The sequence below is a fragment of the Haliotis rufescens genome, unplaced genomic scaffold, assembly GCF_023055435.1.
Source record: "Haliotis rufescens isolate VD_foot unplaced genomic scaffold, xgHalRufe1.0.p SCAF_8, whole genome shotgun sequence".
In the NCBI taxonomy this organism is placed as follows: Eukaryota; Metazoa; Mollusca; class Gastropoda; order Lepetellida; family Haliotidae; genus Haliotis; species Haliotis rufescens.
The window spans coordinates 16400106-16422518 of NW_025964372.1; the positions used below are offsets into that span (position 1 = coordinate 16400106).

At 43.4% G+C, this 22413-nt stretch overlaps 1 protein-coding gene across 1 annotated transcript; it reads left to right on the top strand.

Moving 5' to 3' along the window:
• Positions 1 to 624: 624 nt before the first annotated feature.
• On the top strand, positions 625 to 21893 carry LOC124144805 (lysosomal thioesterase PPT2-like). Its single transcript, XM_046514376.2, has 9 exons — positions 625 to 909; positions 7580 to 7733; positions 8679 to 8771; positions 9522 to 9576; positions 13877 to 13929; positions 15296 to 15379; positions 17334 to 17418; positions 18741 to 18795; positions 19018 to 21893. The coding sequence occupies exons 1-9, from the start codon at positions 766 to 768 to the stop codon at positions 19159 to 19161; spliced, it is 867 nt and encodes a 288-aa protein (XP_046370332.1). The 5' UTR covers positions 625 to 765; the 3' UTR covers positions 19162 to 21893.
• Positions 21894 to 22413: the final 520 nt, after the last annotated feature.

Consider the following 22413-nt stretch of genomic DNA (forward strand, 5'->3'; position numbering starts at 1 on the left):
TACCGTGCTCGTGGGTTTCCCCGAAGCAGTGAACGTCTGAGACCTGCATCACTTCGGGCTTTCCTCCCACATTAAGCTGACACGCCGTGTTATGACTGGAATACTGTTTAACAATACTTAAAGCACCGTTAAACCCAACCCACCCACTCCCCACTGTTGAGTCGCGAGTTACCCCTCTCACGCACTCACATACCCGTCGATAGAAAAAAGAGGCCTAGTTATAAAAAGATTGAGAATTTAAGGCTAAAAAAATTATAGCCTTGGTTCTCAGGCACTGCCCACATCACCATAAAATTCATTTCACGTTTCGTTTTTATTTCAATTTTCAATTTATTTTGTGCATTGTGTTTAAGTATAAGGATTTTTGTATTTTTTTTGAAAATGGAAATAAAAACAAAACGTACGGCAGACTTGATGATGATGCGGGTGGTGCCTGTGAACCAAGACTATTATTTTTTTAGCCTAATACGCCTGGTTTCCGTTTCACATGATTCGTACCACCACGACTATTGTGTTCAGATCGCTTTGTTTAATATGCACACAAAGGCACATATATTAAACACACGGAAATATTTACATGACGATGTTGTCAAGGAAGTAACTTGCAGTTGTCTATATATAAAGCCATGCAAGCAGAGTCGCCTCTAAAGGGAACCTGCTCGGAAGCCGCGTAGGATTGCCGAGTAAAACACGTGTCCTTATTTATAGACTTCTAACTGTTGGTTTGGTTTTTCGGAACACTTCTCTAAAGCCTCACACACGACCATGGCCTGCTGTGGAGTTGTGTTGTTGTGGCTATTGAGCACAACGTTGACGGGGACGACAACGGCATACAAACACGTGGTCTTCATGCATGGTGTGCTGGCTGGGACTGAGGAATTCACGCTGCTCGTCAAACAGCTGCAGACTGTGAGTTATCCCTATAAATTTTGTTTGTTTGTTTTTGCTTGCTGCTCTCAGCAATATGACATGTACACACCCAGCTTTATGTCGGCAGTCTGTTAATAATCGAGCCTGGACCAGACAATCTTGTGATTGACATCACGAGAATCTATCTTCGTATCTGGAATACGACAGCATTTGCGAAACTAGAAAGGTATGCTGCCTACAACGTACTACGATTCTTTTGGGTTTTTTAAAAAGAAAGAAAGGGGTGTGGGTGAGTATCTAGACCCCATGACATTTCAGGGACACATGGGGCGGTCTGGAAGCTTTGTGGTTAAAACATTCCCCCGTCACGCCGAAGACCCGGGTTTGATTCCCAACATGGGTGCAATGTGTGAAGCCCATTTTTGGTGTCCCCCGCCGTGATATTGCTGGAATATTGCTAAAAGCGGCGTACTCACCCACTCACTCACTCACTCAGGAGCATATTTTGTATATTATATTACACAAACACTCTTATATATGTATTGTGCTTGAAATAATTAAATTTTAAGGGGTATATTTTCAGCCAGTTTCTTCCGCATCTGACAATTGAGCCCTCGTCACCCATGCTCTCGGTATAATTAAACCAATAAGGTGACATCACGCTTCTGTTATTGCAGTTGATATTAAGCCAGGAATTCACTTGGCATTCAGAACAAGTTAAACTGAGGTAACTATATATGCAAAACTGCAGAGACATTGCATAAATAACCATGACATTGCGTGTGTTTTTTGGTAGAAGTCACGCAAATCTTTTGATTCAGGAAGTAAATCAACTCACTCCTTCGGACTGTTTAATTCTTCTTCCGGAATCCACAAGTTCTCAAGATGTCCCCTTTACTTAAAGCAGTCGATATTATTCAGCTAAAATATAACCTATTTCGTCGAGCTTCGTCGGGCACCAAAACCTAAATTCTCTTTTCCAAATCCACTGAGCATATCAATATCCTTTTCATGTACCTTGTTCTACTTATCTCTATCTACAACGAAGAAAATCGTTTACACGCCTCTAGCTACGTCGAAATAAACATTTCATGTTCAATATTCAAACAGCTCAGTTTATCGAAAAACCTCAGCTTTGGCGATAACCCCTTTTCTTCAGAAGTCATTCGACATATTGTTTCAAACTCTTTTTAACAATCCTGTGTTAATGGTGAAAATATTAAAAATATTGTCATGGGACTTGTAAGGGTGTTTGTAATCAGATGAATAATCAAAACACTATTTGGTATCCTCATCGCACATGTCATGTCAAAATGTAAACTTAACACCTATACAACCGGTATAACCAACAGGACCAGTATAAGTTTCCGATACAACACTTTAATGTAAACACAAACGTTACAAATGCAATGTATAATGCACTGAATGTGAACGTTTAAACAAGTATAATAGTGAGTGAGTGAGTGAGTTGGGTTTAACGCCGCTTTTAACAGTATTCCAGTTATATCGCAGTGTGTCAGCTTAATGTGGGAGGAAAGCCCGAAGTGATGCAGGTCTCAGACGTTTACCACTCCGGTGAAACCCACGAGCACGGGTATGGTGCTGACAAACCTAGAAACATAATCGGGGCGAACCGGGATTCGAACCCACAATCATAGGTTTCTGGCGTGCCCAAGGGACGCAACTCTGCACAGCGAATCGCGGCGCCTTAGACGACTGCCCCCCCCCCCCCCCCCCCCCCCCCCCAAGTATTATAGCTAAAATGCATAGAATTATCACAAAAAATGCCCGCGTGTTATCAGAAATCTGGAGACCACTGTAACTTGATAGCAGTCGTCTTTTCCTTAACAACGGTGTTATCGTTTCTATTCCTGTGTAGTATCACTTTTGTTAATAGGGGAATTTACACAGTTTATTATGATCAATAGGTAATTATCTTGATACTATTCCTATTCCTTTCAAACAGCAAACATTTTATATCAGAAAATGCCTTTGTAAACGCATGAAGTTATTGATTTAGTTGTTGTTACAGTTCAGCGTTCTCATTGTGTGTAAACACAAGGGTAAACAGATAGCGGGAAACTTTATCACCGTGATAACAAATAATATAAAGATCAAATAAATAGACATGTCACATCGAAACTGAACAGGACATATATATCCCGTAACGCGATCCCATTGAATGTTAACAAATGGTTTTCTTGTCAATAGGGTTACGAGAGCATGTCGGTATCAATAGTAGTTTCCTTGATATCTTCCTGGTGCTGTGTACTGTTGTTTCGGGTCAAGGTTAAGGTTCTTTGAGGACTTTAAAGTGTCAATATAAGCAGTAATGATTCTGTTAACATACCCTGTTTTATGTGTGTGTAGTATACCTCGCTTTGAACAGTGTTTGTGTTTCGTTAAGGTTTCATTCATGTGAGTTGAAGCCCAGAGGCAGGACGGTAGAATAGTGAGTGAGTGAGTGAGTTGGGTTTAACGCCGCTTGTAACATTATTCCAGTTATATCACGGCGTGTCAGCTTAATGTGGGAGGAAAGCCCGAAGTGATGCAGGTCTCAGACGTTTACCACTTCAGTGAAACCCACGAGCACGGGTATGGTGCTGACAAACCTAGAAACATAATCGGGGCGAACCGGGATTCGAACCCACAATCATAGGTTTCTGGCGTGTCTTTATAGTGCTAGCTCACTGAGATACCATGCCGCAGTTTAACATGAATACCCCACTCAAAAACAGTATACTGACTGTGAGACGACCAGTCCTTGTCGAGCGCCAGGAAGGGTAACAACAAGTACCATCTTTTAACGTTTTCTTTGGTATGACGCGGGCGGGGATCGAACCCCGACCTTCTGCTTTCCGGGCGGACGCTCTACCACTAGACCACGGAGGCGGTCGGGAGAAACTGGGGTAGAGCCCATGTCACTTACTGATACAACTCCCAATAGTGTATTATAAAAGGAACCATTTGCGTATCATATTATTTAACACCCAAACCATGTCTGAGCGCAAGTAGTATCTCCTTCGAGATATCACCACAATTATGTTCCATCACAAAACTTTCCAAGCCTTTGTGCTATCATCGGTTACCATGACAACACTCTCATGCCATCCCTTACACTTTTGACACTGAAACTGGGTAGCTGTATATTTTACACCAAAGGTACTGCTTAATACTGTTAACAAACTGAAAGAGATGGACGAATGATTTTGGATGATAAATAGAATCTTAACCTCGTGTCTGAGATATGAAATATATCAACTCTTATCGATAAATGTCTAAAACTCATCGATAAGCCTCGGGGATAAACTTGTATCTACTTGTGTTGATATATTTGATATAAGTTGACACTCAGGTGACATTCTCTATGTGAAGCTTCATCTTCAGTCAGCATCCCTGAACCGTACCAGGATATGCTGGTCGCGGGCTCGAATCTAAGACATGATTATGACCCTTGGCAAGTCAGAGGGACACAGGTGGCCCATTCGTGTGAGGCGTCGCAACTCGCTGTGAGTGAGTGAGTTGGGTTTAACGCCGCTTTTAACAGTTTTCCAGTTATATCATGGCGTGTCAGCTTAATGTGGGAAGAAAGCCCGAAGTGATACAGTCTCAGACATTTACCACTTCGGTGAAACCCACGAGCACGAGTATGGTGCTGACAAACCTAGAAACATAATCGGGGCGCACCGGGATTCGAACCCACAATCATAGGTTTCTTCAACTCGCTGTGCAAAATTGCGTCCCATGGACACACCAGAAACCTAGCGGGTTCGAATCCCGATAAGCTCCGATTATGTTTCTAGGTTTGTCATGTACCCTTGCTTTTGGGTTTCAACAAAGCAGTAAATATCTGAGACCTGATTCAATTAGGAGTTTCTTCCCACATCAAGCTGACACACGGTGATATAAGTGGAATACTGGTGGAAGCCACGTTAAACCCAACACACTCACTCACCTTTCTTGAAAATAGAAAACGCGATTTTTATACATCATTAGTATGATTCAACCTTGCTTTCGATAATTAAAGATGAAAACATATTGTCTCATGCTTGTCATGTGATGGAAGAGGATGATACATCTGTTTCCCAGAGAATCACGAGTGTCAGAAATTTATAAACTTCGCATATATCCTTTCTGGACACGCACACAAACGTGGGATTCTCACGTGATTTTGTTACATCCTTACTCATGCTATTAATAATTATCCAACAGTGGTTATACTTGTTGAGCATGTATGCTTCACCCCTCGACATAATTATAGCTAACGAAATTCCTGCTGTGCCAAAGACCTATTATATTAGTTACCGGCACGGGTGGCCAAGACGTCTAAGGCGCTGCATTTCGCTGTGCAGAGTTGCGTCCCTTGAGCACAGCAGGCACCTATAGCCGTTGGTTCCAATCCCGATTTTCCCTGATTATGTTTCTAGGTTTATCAGCACAATACCCATTCTCGTGGGTTTCACCAAAGTGGTACACGTATGCGACCTACATCACTACATCACTTTGAATACTGTTAAAAGCGGCGTTAAAGTGGAAAGTGTAAAAAGCACAGCTAATCAGTGACGTCATGGTAACGTAACACGGAACTACATTTTACGTCGCAATTACAAGGGGTCGTGAAACGTCCTTGCGTGTTAAGTGGGGAGAAATATTACGTTAGGTACACATTGACAAGGAAAAAAATAATGATAGATGGTAGTTTATGGAGTTAATATCACTTCCTGCCGTTTGTTATTCTCTCGGATATGTTTCCTTAAAAACTGTAAATTTCTCATTTAACTCGTCAATCGAGACTATTTCTTTCGCAAAGCGCCATTTTTGTTACTTCACCAACGTGTATTCTTTCGCTTCCAACAGCGGTTTCCTCGTTTTCAAGACTATTTTTTGTTTAAGTTGATTCTGTATTATAATCATTATCTAAATGTATGATATAGAATTTTCGTGACCCTAAATACTTTTTGTTACTTTTGTTATATTTTTTAAGATTTTGCAGACACGAAACTACTTTTTAGTCGCAAATACAAGGGGTTGTAATGTAATGATATAATTTAATTTTCTGGCAAAGTACACAAAAAGTATATAATAAATAGGATGTTCCATGTGTCTCGTGAAATATCATATTTCTCTCATCTCGTGACGGGGGGAAAAGGAGATATATCGGATATTCGATCCCCGACCGCGTCATACCAAAAGACGTTAAGAGATGGTACTTGTTGTTACCCTGTCTGGCGCTCGGCATTAAGGGGCTAAAACAAGGACTGGTCGGCTCAGTATACTGTGTCTGAGTGGGATATTCATGTTAAACTGCGGCATGGTATCTCAGTGAGCTAGCACTATAAATCGGCATCAGTCCGGACTAGTACAAGCAGCCGCACATACATATACGTGCATGCACGTCGCTAAATAAGTGCAATAATCTTGGATGCGACGTTAAACCCCATTTCACCGCACCTAATAATCTCCTCCTCATGCGTGCGCGTGTATGTGTAATATGATCAGTAATCAAGGGTAGATCACAAGGTGTACACTCGCATGCACCTGTTTGAATACACATTGATATAGAAGAGGTATAAAATCATCTGATACGTCATCTCATGCCTCTCTGTGTCCTTCTCATTCAACACCCCTCTGTCAAACCGTATCTCTGTAAAGGATAAAAACCTCCTCAGTCTTGACTGAGAATGTGAGCCCGGGTCATCGGGAAATTAGGTAGGGTCGACCCCGACGCCCCGGGCTTACATTCTAAGTCAAGGTGGAGGAGGAGGGTTTCATCCAACTTTTACACCGTCTAAATGCAAGAAATACCAGAAAGAATAAGAAGACATCGCGATATTATGGTGAAGCAATACTGTGCGTCGCGGTATAAAAAGAATTCGATGAAAGCGTGCGAGAGAAAGACCACGTGCAGCATGTACACAACTGAGGTCATGACATGTAAGATAGAAGACCATTTCATCCCCGTTTGCTCAGTGGGAAAACGGTTGGTTACAAAAGGACATACGATATATGAGGTTGTAGGTTCAATTCTCGTCATGGAATTTTCATGTTAAGAGAATTGTGGCTTTCATCCAATCAAAAAACATAGAAGTTCAGAGGGTATATTCTTAAAGCTGGGGAATATCATTTCATACTCGCGGAATGCCTAGGGTTCTCTGGTTAATAAATACATTCGCACTTTATTAGCTTTGTAAAGAACCTACTTACACAGCAGTGCTGCTGCTCCCTATAAACGATATTGATATTGACTTGTCACTACACAGAGCTATGCCCGTGAAGATCCTGGGTAGAATAGGTCTTCAGTAACCCATGCTTGTCGCAAAAGGCGACTGTGCTTGTCGTAAGAGGCGACTAACGGGATCGGGTGGTCAGACTCGCTGACTTGGTTGATGCATGTCATCGATCCCAGTCGCGTGGATCGATGCTCATGATATTAATCACTGGATTGTCTGGTCCAGACTCTATCATTTACAGACCGTCGTCATATAGCTGGATTATTGCTGAGTGCGGCGTTAAACATCAAACCAAATCAAACCAAATAAACAGAGTTCCGGGCTGTTCCATAGTGTTTCCCATACTGTATACGTTGATTATTTCTCCCACGTGTGCATGGGTCACCCTCTATACGGTGATTATAGACGGTCATTAATTCTCCCACGCAGGATCACCCTCTATACGGTGACTATAGACGGTAACTTATTCTCCCACGCAGGATCACCCGGGCACGAACGTGACTCTCATCAGTTCCTACAGTGAGGTGCGCAGTGTAAAACCGCTTTGGGTGCAGGTGAACACCATCCAGTCCCAGGTTGCTGCGGTCATGGCGGACAACCCTGCAGGCATCCATCTTGTCTGCTTCTCCCAGGGTGAGTGATTGGATATGCTTACAGGGGTGGGTTTGTTTGTTTGTTGTTTAACGCCGCACTCAGGCAATACTCCAGCTTTATGACGGCGATCTGTAAATAATCGAGTCTGGACCAGACAATCCAGTCATTGACACCATGAGCATCGATCTACGCAAGTGTGATACGATGACAACCAAGACAGCGAGCCTGACCACCCGACCCCGTTAGACACCTCTTACGACAAGCATAGTCGCCTGTTATGGCAAGCATGGGTTGCTAAAGACCTATTCTACCCCGGATACAGATAACCTTGTTAGAGATGGCAGCCTCCTCTCAGTTTCAGTCTGAAACATAAATACTTTGTGTGAGATAGGTGGATGGTAATACACGCATCTCACTGTGTCTGTTAATATTATTTATTGCCAGTCTGACATATTGCAGGAATATCATGACGACGAGTACTTTTATTCTGGACCAGAACAAAACAGTGACTTGAAACCTAATCCACGCCTTCGGGGTTAGATGGAATGCACTCAAGCAGGGTAATGTGGCCCGCTTTCTTCCCCTGTGACCCGTGAAGATCCGGGGTATAATATGTCTTCAGCAACCCATGCTTGCCGTAAAAGGCGACTAACGGGATCGGGTTGTCAGGCTCGCTGACTTGGTTTGATGCATGTCATCGTATCCCAATTGCGTGGATCGATGCTCATAATGTCACTGGATTGTCGAGTTCAGACTCGATTATTTACAGACCACCGTCATATAGATGGAATATTGCTGAGTGAGGAGTAAAACAACAAACAAACAATTGATTTTTAAGCCTGTTCCTGTATCCCCACAAGAGATGGTGACACACTGCTTTCAGAATGAGGGGTGATATATTTCCCTCAGAGAGAGAGGTTTGTCCACGTTCTTGTGACAATGAAGTTGCCAATAAAACCTGATGTATTCCTTGTCGACTTTCAGGGGGACTGATATGTCGAGGTCTCCTGTCTGTGCTCCGTCACAACGTTGACACGTTCATTGCCCTCAGCTGCCCTATGGCCGGCCAGTATGGATGTGAGTATCCACCCTACGCAATCTGAGTAATCCCCGAAACAAACTGTGAGTATTCGCCGACATAATGTGTGAGTATTCCCCGACATAATGTGTGAGTATTCCCCGACATAATGTGTGAGTATTCCCCGACATAATGTGTGAATATTCTCCGACATAATGTGTGAGTATTTCCCAACATAATGTGTGAGTATTCCCCAACATAATGTGTGAGTATTCCCCTACATAATGTGTGAGTATTCCCCAACATAATGTGTGAGTATTCCCCTACATAATGTGTGAGTATTCCCCAACTTAATGATTGAGTATTCCCCAACATAATTTGTGAGTATTCCCCAACATAATGTGTGAGTATTCCCCGACATAATGTGTGAGTATTCCCCAACATAATGTGTGAGTATTCCCCAACATAATGTGTGAGTATTCCCCGACATAATGTGTGAGTATTCCCCAACATAATGTGTGAGTATTCCCCAACATAATTTGTGAGTATTCCCCAACATAATGTGTGAGTATTCTCCTACATAATGTGTGAGTATTCCCCTACATAATGTGTGAGTATTCCCCAACTTAATGTTTGAGTATTCCCCAACATAATGTGTGAGTATTCCCCTACATAATGTGTGAGTATTCCCTATCATTAGTCTGTGAGAGCTTACCTTCAGTCAGTGATTCGGGCTTGTTGCATCTCTTTATTTACCGCATTGTCAGCCCTATGATTAGCCCTATAGTTTCATTGGTTCACTGTTGTAGACTCGGATGACATCAAGAAGTGGTACGAGAATTATCTCGCAAAAAACCTTTACAAGTGAGTAGACTCAAACAGATATATCTGAGTTGATCTGTGATTTGCCATGTCTCGACCTTTTTTGCAATATAAATATTTCGATGATATTAACATAACCGACTCTCAAAACCTACAACGCTACACCTCCTTCCTACAACCGACTGTCTACACCTCCTTCCTACAACCAACTCTCTACACCTCCTTCCTACAACCAACTCTCTACACCTCCTTCCTACAACCAACTCTCTACACCTCCTTCCTACAACCAACTGTCTACACCTCCTTCCTACAACCCACTCTCTACACCTCCTTCCTACAACCAACTGTCTACACCTCCTTCCTGCAACCAACTGTCTACACCTCCTTCCTACAACCAACTCTCTACACCTCCTTCCTACAACCAACTCTCTACACCTCCTTCCTACAACCAACTGTCTACACCTCCTTCCTACAACCAACTCTCTACACCTCCTCCCTACAACCAACTCTCCACACCTCCTTCCTACAACCGACTGTCTACACCTCCTTCCTACAACCAACTCTCTACACCTCCTTCCTACAACCAACTCTCTACACCTCCTTCCTACAACCAACTCTCTACACCTCCTTCCTACAACCAACTCTCTACACCTCCTTCCTACAACCAACTCTCTACACCTCCTTCCTACAACCGACTCTCTACACCTCCTTCCTACAACCAACTCTCTACACCTCCTTCCTACAACCAACTCACTACACCTCCTTCCTACAACCAACTGTCTACACCTCCTTCCTACAACCAACTGTCTACACCTCCTTCCTACAACCAACTCTCTACACCTCCTTCCTACAACCAACTGTCTACACCTCCTTCCTACAACCAACTCTCTACACCTCCTTCCTACAACCAACTGTCTACACCTCCTTCCTACAACCAACTCTCTACACCTCCTTCCTACAACCAACTGTCTACACCTCCTTCCTACAACCCACTCTCTACACCTCCTTCCTACAACCAACTTTCTACACCTCCTTCCTACAACCAACTCTCTACACCTCCTTCCTACAACCAACTCTCTACACCTCCTTCCTACAACCCACTCTCTACACCTACCACAACCAACTGTCTACACCTCCTTCCTACAACCGACTGTCTACACCTCCTTCCTACAACCATCTCTCTACACCTCCTTCCTACAACCAACTCTCTACACCTCCTTCCTACAACCAACTCTCTACACCTCCTTCCTACAACCAACTGTCTACACCTCCTTCCTACAACCAACTCTCTACACCTCCTTCCTACAACCAACTCTCTACACCTCCTTCCTACAACCAACTCTCTACACCTCCTTCCTACAACCCACTCTCTACACCTCCCACAACCAACTGTCTACACCTCCTTCCTACAACCATCTCTCTACACCTCCTTCCTACAACCAACTCTCTACACCTCCTTCCTACAACCAACTCTCTACACCTCCCACAACCAACTGTCTACACCTCCTTCCTACAACCGACTGTCTACACCTCCTTCCTACAACCATCTCTCTACACCTCCTTCCTACAACCAACTCTCTACACCTCCTTCCTACAACCAACTGTCTACACCTCCTTCCTACAACCAACTTTCTACACCTCCTTCCTACAACCAACTCTCTACACCTCCTTCCTACAACCGACTCTCTACACCTCCTTCCTACAACCGACTGTCTACACCTCCTTCCTACAACCCACTCTCTACACCTTCTTCCTACAACCCACTCCCTAAACCTCCTTCCTACAACCGACTGTCTACACCTCCTTCCTACAACCCACTCCCTAAACTTCCTTCCTACAACCGACTGTCTACACCTCCTTCCTACAACCGACTGTCTACACCTCCTTCCTACAACCGACTGTCTACACCTCCTTGCTACAACCGACTGTCTACACCTCCTTGCTACAACCGACTGTCTACACCTCCTACCTACAACCGACTGTCTACACCTCCTTCCTACAACCAACTCCCTAAACCTCCTTCCTACAACCAACTGTCTACACCTCCTTCCTACAACCCACTCCCTAAACCTCCTTCCTACAACCAACTCTCTACACCTCCTTGCTACAACCAACTGTCTACACCTCCTTCCTACAACCGACTGTCTACACCTCCTACCTACAACCGACTGTCTACACCTCCTTGCTACAACCGACTGTCTACACCTCCTACCTACAACCGACTGTCTACACCTCCTTGCTACAACCGACTGTCTACACCTCCTACCTACAACCGACTGTCTACACCTCCTTCCTACAACCAACTCTCTACACCTCCTTCCTACAACCGACTGTCTACACCTCCTTCCTACAACCAACTCTCTACACCTCCTTCCTACAACCGACTGTCTACACCTCCTTGCTACAACCGACTGTCTACACCTCCTTTCTACAACCCACTCTCTACACCTCCTTCCTACAACCAACTCTCTACACCTCCTTCCTACAACCAACTCTCTACACCTCCTTCCTACAACCAACTCTCTACACCTCCTTCCTACAACCAACTCTCTACACCTCCTTCCTACAACCCACTCTCTACACCTCCTTCCAACATCCGGGATCTCCACAACAAAACAAACAGAGGCGGTCTCACGCTAAGCCGGAATCTTTATTGTATAGTATGAAAAGTTATCTGAAAGGTAAACAACGAGGTGACACCTGAACCGAAACAGCCTCAGTAAAATAGCTTATGATAATCAAATTCTTCAAGATAATGATGACTAAACATTTTAACACTTTTTTAACACAATTTCAAGTTAGTAACATATAACATGAGAAAGTGTTTATAAAAGACATGCTGCCAATTTTTAGGGTTGCAATTCTTATATATGAGACTGCAAATGAAATGCCTGTACCTTTATCGACAACATACGAGGGGTGTTCATTAAAGATTTCCCCTGACCCACTTCCGATGGACCTAGTGGAATGAAACTTGGCATAGGTATTTCTCCACATAGGAACAACCAAGAGTTACACACTTCTCCCATCGTTTTATGCAACTATGGAGACCTCGCTTGTAAAAGCCCTCATTTTGCGTCTCAAACCAGGACTTGACTTCAGAAATCAGTGTTTCATATTCTGTGAAACGTTTTCCCTTCAAAAATGACTTCATGGTTGGAAAGAGGTGGAAGTCAGATGGTGCAAGGTCAGGAGAGCAAGGAGGATGTGGAAGGATTTCATAGCCACAGGACCGCGCTTCTGTCTGGGCAACATGAGAGTTGTTTACTGGAGCATTGTCTTGCAGGAGAAGGACACCCTTGATCAGCATGCCACGCCTCTTAAGCTTGATAGCGCCCCGCAATTTCCGCAGCAGTGAAGCATAATAAGCTCCTGCAATTGTTGTACCCTTTGCCAAGAAATCCATCATCACTACTCCGTGCTGGTCCCAAAACACCGTGAGCATGACCTTGCCTGCAGAGGGTTCGACACGTGCCTTCTTTGGGGATGGTGACTCCAAATGCTTCCATTGCATCGACTGAGCTTTAGTCTCAGAATCATAGTGATGGACCCATGTTTCATCCTGTATGATAAGTCTGTCAAAAAAGTTTGCCTGGTTCTGGCGTGTCCAGGGGACGCAACTCTGCACAGCGAATCGCGGCGCCCTAGACGACTGGGCCACCCGTGCCCCCTGAAAATGTATTTAAAAGTCAAGTATGAGTAATGAGCTACAGAAAGGGTTTTTCTTTTTGTGTATTGTATTCTAGACATTGACGGTCACAGACCGGTTATCTTTAAATACATGCAAACACATTCATAAAATAACTCATTATACTGATACATAAAATAATTCCAATGAAAATACAAACAATAAGACAAATAACATGACAAAAACATAAATGCAGACACAGTACTTGATACAGTAAACGTTATTCACGTTGAGCATACTGTTTAATAAGCATCCACGACTCCCATTACTAAAAAGACGTTACAATTTAAATTGGTACATAACGACTGGAATACCAGTGGTTGTCTTTGAAATAATTATATTTTAACCGAGACGTTTTATTATTATTATTATTATTTTATTATTCCGCATCGTTTTTTAAACATTTATTTTAACTACACGAAAGTAACGTATTATAGAGCAATCAAATATTAGACAGCAAGTTCATTGTTAAAGCAGAGTATTAAAGTTAGAATGATTTTGAGCAAGTTTAACAAAATGGAAAAATAACAAGTAAAGTCCTCACATCCTTTCTTCTACTGACACCTTATTCCCACCTTATTCCAACAACCGATTTGTCCTGAGCCTTTATAAGATTCTACTCCTTCTTGATGCTGCTCTGTTGCGTTGTTGCAGGGTTTTGTATACCAAGAAAGGACAGGAGATTTCATTCGGCAACTACTGGATGGGTGAGTTACACTGTACTGTCGAGTGTGTTACACTGTGCTGTCGAGTGAGTAACACTATGCTGTCGAGTAAGTAACACTATACTGTCGAGTGAGTTACACTATACTGTCGAGTGAGTTACACTATACTGTCGAGTGAGTTACACTATACTGTCGAGTGAGTTACACTACACTGTCGAGTGAGTTACACTATACTGTCGAGTGAGTTACACTATACTGTCGAGTGAGTTACACTATACTGTCGAGTGAGTTACACCACACTGTCGAGTGAGTTACACTACACTGTCGAGTGAGTTACACTATACTGTCGAGTGAGTTACACTATACTGTCCAGTGAGTTACACTATACTGTCGAGTGAGTTACACTACACTGTCGAGTGAGTTACACTATACTGTCGAGTGAGTTACACTATACTGTCGAGTGAGTTACACTATACTGTCGAGTGAGTTACACTATACTGTCGAGTGAGTTACACTACACTGTCGAGTGAGTTACACTATACTGGGATCAAGAAGGTGGGATGTTGGGATCAGGAAGGTTGGATGCTGGGATCAGGAAGGCGGGATGCTGGGATCAGGAAGGTGGGATGCTGGGATCAGGAAGGTGGGATGCTTGGATCAGGAAGGTGGGATGCTGGGATCAGGAAGGTGGGGTGTTCGGATCCGGAAGGTGGGATCAGGAAGGCGGGATGCTGGGATCAGGAAAGTGGGGTGCTGGGATCAGGAAGGTGGGATGCTGGGATCAGGAAGGTGGGATGCTGGGATCAGGAAGGCGGGATGCTGGGATCAGGAAGGGGGGATTAGGAAGGCGGGATGTTCGGATCAGGAAGGTGGGATCAGGAAGGTGGGGTGCTGGGATCATGAAGGTGGGATGCTGGGATCAGGAAGGCGGGATGCTGGGATCAGGAAGGTGGGATGCTGGGATCAGGAAGGCGGGATGCTGGGATCAGGAAGGTGGGATGCTGGGATCAGGAAGGTGGGATGTTGGGATCAGGAAGGCGGGATGCTGGGATCAGGAAGGCGGGATACTGGGATTAGGAAGGTGGGATCAGGAAGGCGGGATGCTGGTAACAGGAAGGTGGTATGCTGGGATCAGGCAGGTTGGATGCTTGGATCAGGAAGGTGGTATGCTGGTATCAGGAAGGCGGGATGCTGTGATCAGGAAGGTGGTATGCTGGGATCAGGAAGGTGGGATGCTGGGATCAGGAAGGTGGGATGCTGGGATCAGGAAGGTGGGATGCTGGGATCAGGAAGGTGGGACGCTTGTAACAGGAAGGTTGGAACCCGGGATCAGGAAGGTGCGATACGCTCTATTGTATATCTTTATTGCATTAATTACCTGCCTAACTCAGTTCAATCAATGTTTCAGATCCCCATCACTTGACGGAGTATCGCAAGTATTCCCAGTTCCTCGCTGTCATCAACAACGACACAGAACAAGGAAAAAGTCAAAGTAAGATGGCGGGGAGGTTGTTACCGGATAATCCAAATGCCTAAATACAGTTTCATGTCCTTCTCAATGTCTTCCAAACAGCGATAACGGAAACTGACTACCAGGGTTCGAATCAGGGGAAAATATTATGTGGAGCTTATTAGGATGCATACAAAAATCCTCGGACGCTTTTTTTTCGAAAGTGAGGAGGGATGCAGGACATTTAAATTTTCTGTTTCTTTAAAACAAGAGCGATGGAGGAACCCTGTTTATTTTATTATGTTGTCACACTCAGAATACCAACACAACGGGACACACACTTAACCCGTCTCTTTGATACAATGTCAGTTGTTAAGCATGCCACATTACGGATAACATGTAATATTAAATATGGTGTCTTTAGTTGACGTATACGGTGTCATATTAGGTTAGCAGGAAAATGTTTTTCTGCTAACCTAATATGACACCGTATACGGCAACTTAAGACACCATAACGAATATATTATGCCGAAAAGATTGTTACTGACGGTATACGGGCTCATGTGGGGGTCAGTAGTTCTGCTCTCTGATTGGTCAATCTCACTTTGAGGCAAAATAATGCAGAAAGTTTGTAAAAAAAAATATGACAGGCGCAGGAGTAAAAGTGAAGCGCTGATGCTCGAGAAACACTTTCTTTTTTATCCTTAGTGACGTTGCGATGTTTTTGCTATGTCAAAGTGACTTTAATTCCCCAGGGCACCAGCCTCACTTGCTCAGCTTGTCTAGCCAGATGGTATAATTTCATTTGAAAGGTTGGATAAAACCACTACATGGAGATTTCCCCCATTATATCTTTATATTCATATTCCACCTGGATGTTTTAGAATTCTGCTTGATGATTGGTCAACCGTCGGTATCGAATTAGGCGATAAACCTAGTGTGTTCCAAATGAGAGGTTTCGAATCTTAATTTGACACCCATAACACTTGGTTTATCGCCACTCTCCCATTCGTTTTAAAGACTCCCTCGAAATAATGCATTGGTTGAATGTTTAGGTTTAATGGTCGAATTCAGGGATTCATTTACACAATTCCTACATTTCTCCTTAATACTTTCCTAGCTTTAATATGAACCCAAAACAAATCATACTGTGCAGACACCATGTAAGAATTATATGCAAACGGTCCTCACTTGATAAAATGAAGTGACTTTGCAACGCCTCTGTTAGCGACCTTCCTTTTGATATTCTTTTCCTGACAAGCTGATAAAGTAGCCGAATCATTTTTTTCAAGATAATTTATTTAATTATCAACAGACATTTTATTATCTTGGACAGTTTATTCTTTTCGATAAAATTCGGCCAACCCTCACCCATCCCCAGACTCTCTTAGAATATATAATGGTAGGTCCCTTATGACGTCATAATGTTCTACAGACACGGGTGCCCAAGCATTATGTTGCGGTATACATGGTAGAATACAACTTTAAAGGTGTGTCGCATTGCATTTATTTTGTCTTTGGTCGCCAGGTTTTCTATCTAAAATCAATGAGCAATATTCCAGCAATATCACGGCTAGGGACACCAGATATGGGCTTCGAACATTGTGCCCATGTCGGGAATCAAACCCAGGTCTTCGGCGAGACGAGCGAACGCTTTTACCACTAGGCTACCCGACCACCCCTCCGCGTCATACCAAAACGTGTTAAAAGATGGTACTTGTTTTTATCTTGTCTGGTGCTCGGCAATAAGGGGCTAAAGCTAGAACTGGTCGTCTCGGAGTCTGAGTGGGGCGTTCATGTTAAATTGCGGCATGGTATCCCAATTTCACGTCACCTCACCAAAGAGTTCGCCTCTGTTTTGTCATTGTATCATGGTAGAATGGACGTTCGAAACCTCAAAATTGAAAACACCCTTGATGTATCTGCTAATTATATGATTTCTTTACATTGACTACAGCTTTCGCTATTAATCATATTATTTTGCCCATTGTTGCAGTGTACAAGCAGAACTTCTCTCGCCTGAAGAAATTAGTGCTGATTGGTGGGCCAGATGACGGAGTCATCGGACCTTGGCAATCCGGGTAGGTGTTGGGAAAAAACAGCCATAATTACCATGAGCAATCCGGGTAGGTGTTGGAATATCACAGCCATAATTACCATGAGCAAACCGAGTAGGTTGTGGGATATAACAGCCATACTTTACCATGAACAATCCGGGTAGGTGTTGGAATTAGACAGCCATAATGACATCAACAATCCTGGTAGATGTTCGGATAAAACAGCCATAATTACAATCAACAATCCGCGTCGGTGTTCGGATAAAACAGCCTAATCACAATCAACAAGCCGCGTAGGTGTTAGGACATATCAGATATAATCACAATCAACAATCCAGGTAGGTGCTCGGATGAAACAGCCATAATTACAATCAACAATCCGCGTAGGTGCTAGGACATATCAGACATAATTACATAAAAAGTAGGCCTTGCGATATAACAGTCATGATTACCATGAACAATCCAGGTAGGTGATGGGACAACAGCCAACATTACCATCAACAATCAGGGAAGGTGTGGGAATACAATAGCCATAATTACCATGAACTATCCGGGTAGTTTCTTGACATAGAACAGTCATAATTACATAAAAAGTAGGCACTGCGATATAACAGTCATGATTCCAGACATGGCATCCATAATTACAGTAAAAATCCGGGTAGGTGTTTGAATAAAACAACTGTATTTACAGCCATAATTGCAGTCAAAACTTTAGGTCTTTGGATATAACAGTCATAATTACCATGAACAATCCAGGTAGGTGATGGGACATCACACCCAACATTACCATCAACAATCAGGGAAGGTGTGGGAATACAATAGCCATAATTACCATGAACAATCCAGGTAGGTGATGGGACATCACACCCAACATTACCATCAACAATCAGGGAAGGTGTGGGAATACAATAGCCATAATTACCATGAACTATCCGGGTAGGTTTTTGGATATAAAAGCCATACTTACAATCAACAGTCCAGTTACGAAGTTCGGACATAACAGCCATAATTACCATGAACAAACCGGGTAGACTTCAGCAGATAAAAGCCATGATAACGATCAACAATCCAGGTAGGGCTTGGAATAGATATGGCCATAATTACCACGTTGGTTTAATACATGACATGGAACAACGTTTTTTACCTTTAAATGTCGTTTGAATGAATCCTGTTTTCAGTATCCAGACACCTAAACAGACGAGATAGATAGATAGGTAGATAGACAGATAGATAGATAGATTGATAGATAGATAGATAGATAGATAGATAGATAGATAGATAGATAGATAGATAGATAGATAGATAGATAGATAGATAGATAGATAGATAATTTCTGTTTTCTTCAGACACTTCGGGATGTACAACTCAACCGAGACTGTTCTACCCATGGAGGAACAAAGGGTAGGTATTCCCCATCATCCAAGTGGTAAAGGTGTCGTCTACAATGAATGTTTGATTTTGATGGTCAAAATGCGAATAAAATCAGGTTTCTATTTACATTAGATTACTCAGAATCTCCTATTTATCATCCTACAAGTCATATAATTGTTTTTATCGTTACTTAAATGGTATTATTGTTATTTATTATATATTATATATTATATATATTTATCATGTTCCCAGTGGTATAAAGAGGACAGTTTTGGACTCCGTACCCTCAACAACAGGAAGGCAATCAAGATGCTCACATTCGCAGGCGTTACACATACCAACTGGCACAAAAACATGACCATCTACCAGCAAGGCATCAAGCCATTCCTCACATAAATACGCACAGAACTATCACACACCAACATGACCATCTGCCTGCTAGGCATCAAGCCATTCCTCACATAAACACACACAGAACTATCACACACCAACATGACCATCTGCCTGCTAGGCATCAAGCCATTCTTCACATAAACACGCACAGAACTATCACACACCAACATGACCATCTACCTGCTAGGCATCAAGCCATTCCTCACATAGACACACACAGAACTACACACACCAACATGACCATCTACCAGCAAGGCATCAAGCCATTCCTCACATAGGCACACACAGAACTATCACACACCAACATGACCAACTGCCTGCTAGGCATCAAGCCATTCCTCACATAAACACGCACAGAACTATCACACACCAACATGACCATCTACCAGCAAGGCATCAAGCCATTCCTCACATAGACACACACAGAACTTTCACACACCAACATGACCATCTGCCTGCTAGGCATCAAGCCATTCCTCACATGAACACACACAGACCTATCACACACCAGCATGACCATCTACCAGGAATACATCAAGTCATTCCTCACATAGACACACTGAACTATCACACACCAACATGACCATCTACCAGCAAGGCATCAAGCCATTTCTCACATAAACACGTACAGAACTATCACACACCAACATGACCATCTGCCTGCTAGGCATCAAGCCATTCCTCACATGAACACACAGAACTACACACACCAACATGACCATCTACCAGCAAGGCAGCAAGCCATTCCTCACATGAACACACACAGACCTATCACACACCAACATGACCATCTACCAGGAATACATCAAGTCATTCCTCACATAGACACACTGAACTATCACACACTAACATGACCATCTACCAGCAAGGCAGCAAGCCATTCCTCACATGAACACACACAGAACTGCACACACCAACATGACCATCTACCAGCAAGGCAGCAAGCCATTCCTCACATAGACACACACAGAACTATCACACACCAACATGACCATCTGCCTGCTAGGCATCAAGCCATTCCTAACATAGACACACACAGAACTATCACACACCAACATGACCATCTACCAGCAAGGCATCAAGCCATTCCTCACATGATCACACACAGAACTACACACACCAACATGACCATCTACCAGCAAGGCAGCAAGCCATTCCTCACATGAACACACACAGAACTACACACACCAACATGACCATCTACCAGCAAGGCATCAAGCCATTCCTCACATAGACACACACAGAACTATCACACACCAACATGACCATCTGCCTGCTAGGCATCAAGCCATTCCTCACATGAACACACACAGACCTATCACACACCAACATGACCATCTACCAGGAATACATCAAGTCATTCCTCACATAGACACACTGAACTATCACACACCAACATGACCATCTACCAGCAAGGCATCAAGCCATTTCTCACATAAACACGCACAGAACTATCACACACCAACATGACCATCTGCCTGCTAGGCATCAAGCCATTCCTCACATGAACACACAGAACTACACACACCAACATGACCATCTACCAGCAAGGCAGCAAGCCATTCCTCACATGAACACACACAGACCTATCACACACCAACATGACCATCTACCAGGAATACATCAAGTCATTCCTCACATAGACACACTGAACTATCACACACTAACATGACCATCTACCAGCAAGGCAGCAAGCCATTCCTCACATGAACACACACAGAACTACACACACCAACATGACCATCTACCAGCAAGGCATCAAGCCATTCCTCACATGAACACACACAGAACTACACACACCAACATGACCATCTACCAGCAAGGCATCAAGCCATTCCTCACATGGACACACTGAACTATCACACACTAACATGACCATCTACCAGCAAGGCAGCAAGCCATTCCTCACATGAACACACACAGACCTATCACACACCAACATGACAACCTACCAGCAAGGCATCAAGCCATTTCTCACATGAACACACAGAACTACACACACCAACATGACCATCTACCAGCAAGGCAGCAAGCCATTCCTCACATGAACACACACAGACCTATCACACACCAACATGACAACCTACCAGCAAGGCATCAAGCCATTTCTCACATGAACACACAGAACTACACACACCAACATGACCATCTACCAGCAAGGCATCAAGCCATTCCTCACGGACAATTACTTCCCTTCCCCGTTACATTCTTACTATATCAATTACATGAGTTCCAGTTGGAATGAAATAGAACTGACAAAAAAAAGAAAATAATTAAGCTGGGGGTAAGAGTATTCGGAATCACGGAAGTCATCACTCGTTTGTAAACATAACGGTCATTCGGTTACGAATTCAAATTTAAGCATGGTTGTGGCCCCCCTATCACAGTGGGGAGTTTTGACTTGTGGCAGCGATAGTTTAGAGAGCTCCGCGAACGGGCTATCGCTGTGAGGAGCTTTGGTGTGCCTCGTGTGACGTCAGACAGGACCGGAATATCTATCAACAGCACCTCTAAAATCGAGTATGTGATACTCATACTGCTGATACCACAGTTGGAGCAAGGGGACGCACCATCAGTGAAAGAACAGTTATGTCACGTCATGCTGCGGTCGGCTCACGTTGCCGCTTCTGACATGTGTTGACCACCGTGTCCTTTCCGGTGACCATAACACCTTGTGCATTAACGTTGTGATCTTGCATGTGTCAGTTCTGTGGAATAAATGATGGTTTCTCATATGTACATGCTCATTGTCGAAACAAGCTGTGATTTGTGTTTATGAAGTACAGTTTGCTCACTATCAGGATTGCGTTTATGATGTTGGTTAGTATAAACTCATTGGTTACCACATGAGTTTGTCAACATTGTGGTGGTTTGGTCTTTAAACTTCAGACAGTTGACAGTTATTACTTAATACTTTGTTTGTTTGTTTGTTTGTTGTTCAACGTCGCACTCAGCAATTTTCCAGCAATGTGACGGCGGTCTGTAGGTAATTGAGTCTGGACCATACAATCCAGTGACTGACATCATGAGCATCGATCTACGCAATTGGGAAACGATGACATGCATCGACCAAGTCAGTAAGCCTGACCACCCGATCCCGTTAGTCCCCTCTTACGACAAGCACGGGTTGCTGAAGACGAACAAGAAAGCATTGATGCAGGGCATCAAAGGTCCGCGCAAGATGTGATGACTCAGAAATGCATAATTATGTTGTTACTGGGATAAGGAATTAAACTTTACTGCAAAAAGAATATT

Excerpts from the sequence above, each read along its gene's own strand:
- LOC124144805 (XM_046514376.2), top strand. The coding sequence starts at position 766 with ATGGCCTGCTGTGGAGTTGTGTTGTTGTGGCTATTGAGCACAACGTTG. Across the intron at positions 910-7,579 it reads TCGTCAAACAGCTGCAGACT|GATCACCCGGGCACGAACGT; the intron begins GTGAGTTATCCC and ends TCTCCCACGCAG. Across the intron at positions 8,772-9,521 it reads TATGGCCGGCCAGTATGGAT|ACTCGGATGACATCAAGAAG; the intron begins GTGAGTATCCAC and ends TCACTGTTGTAG.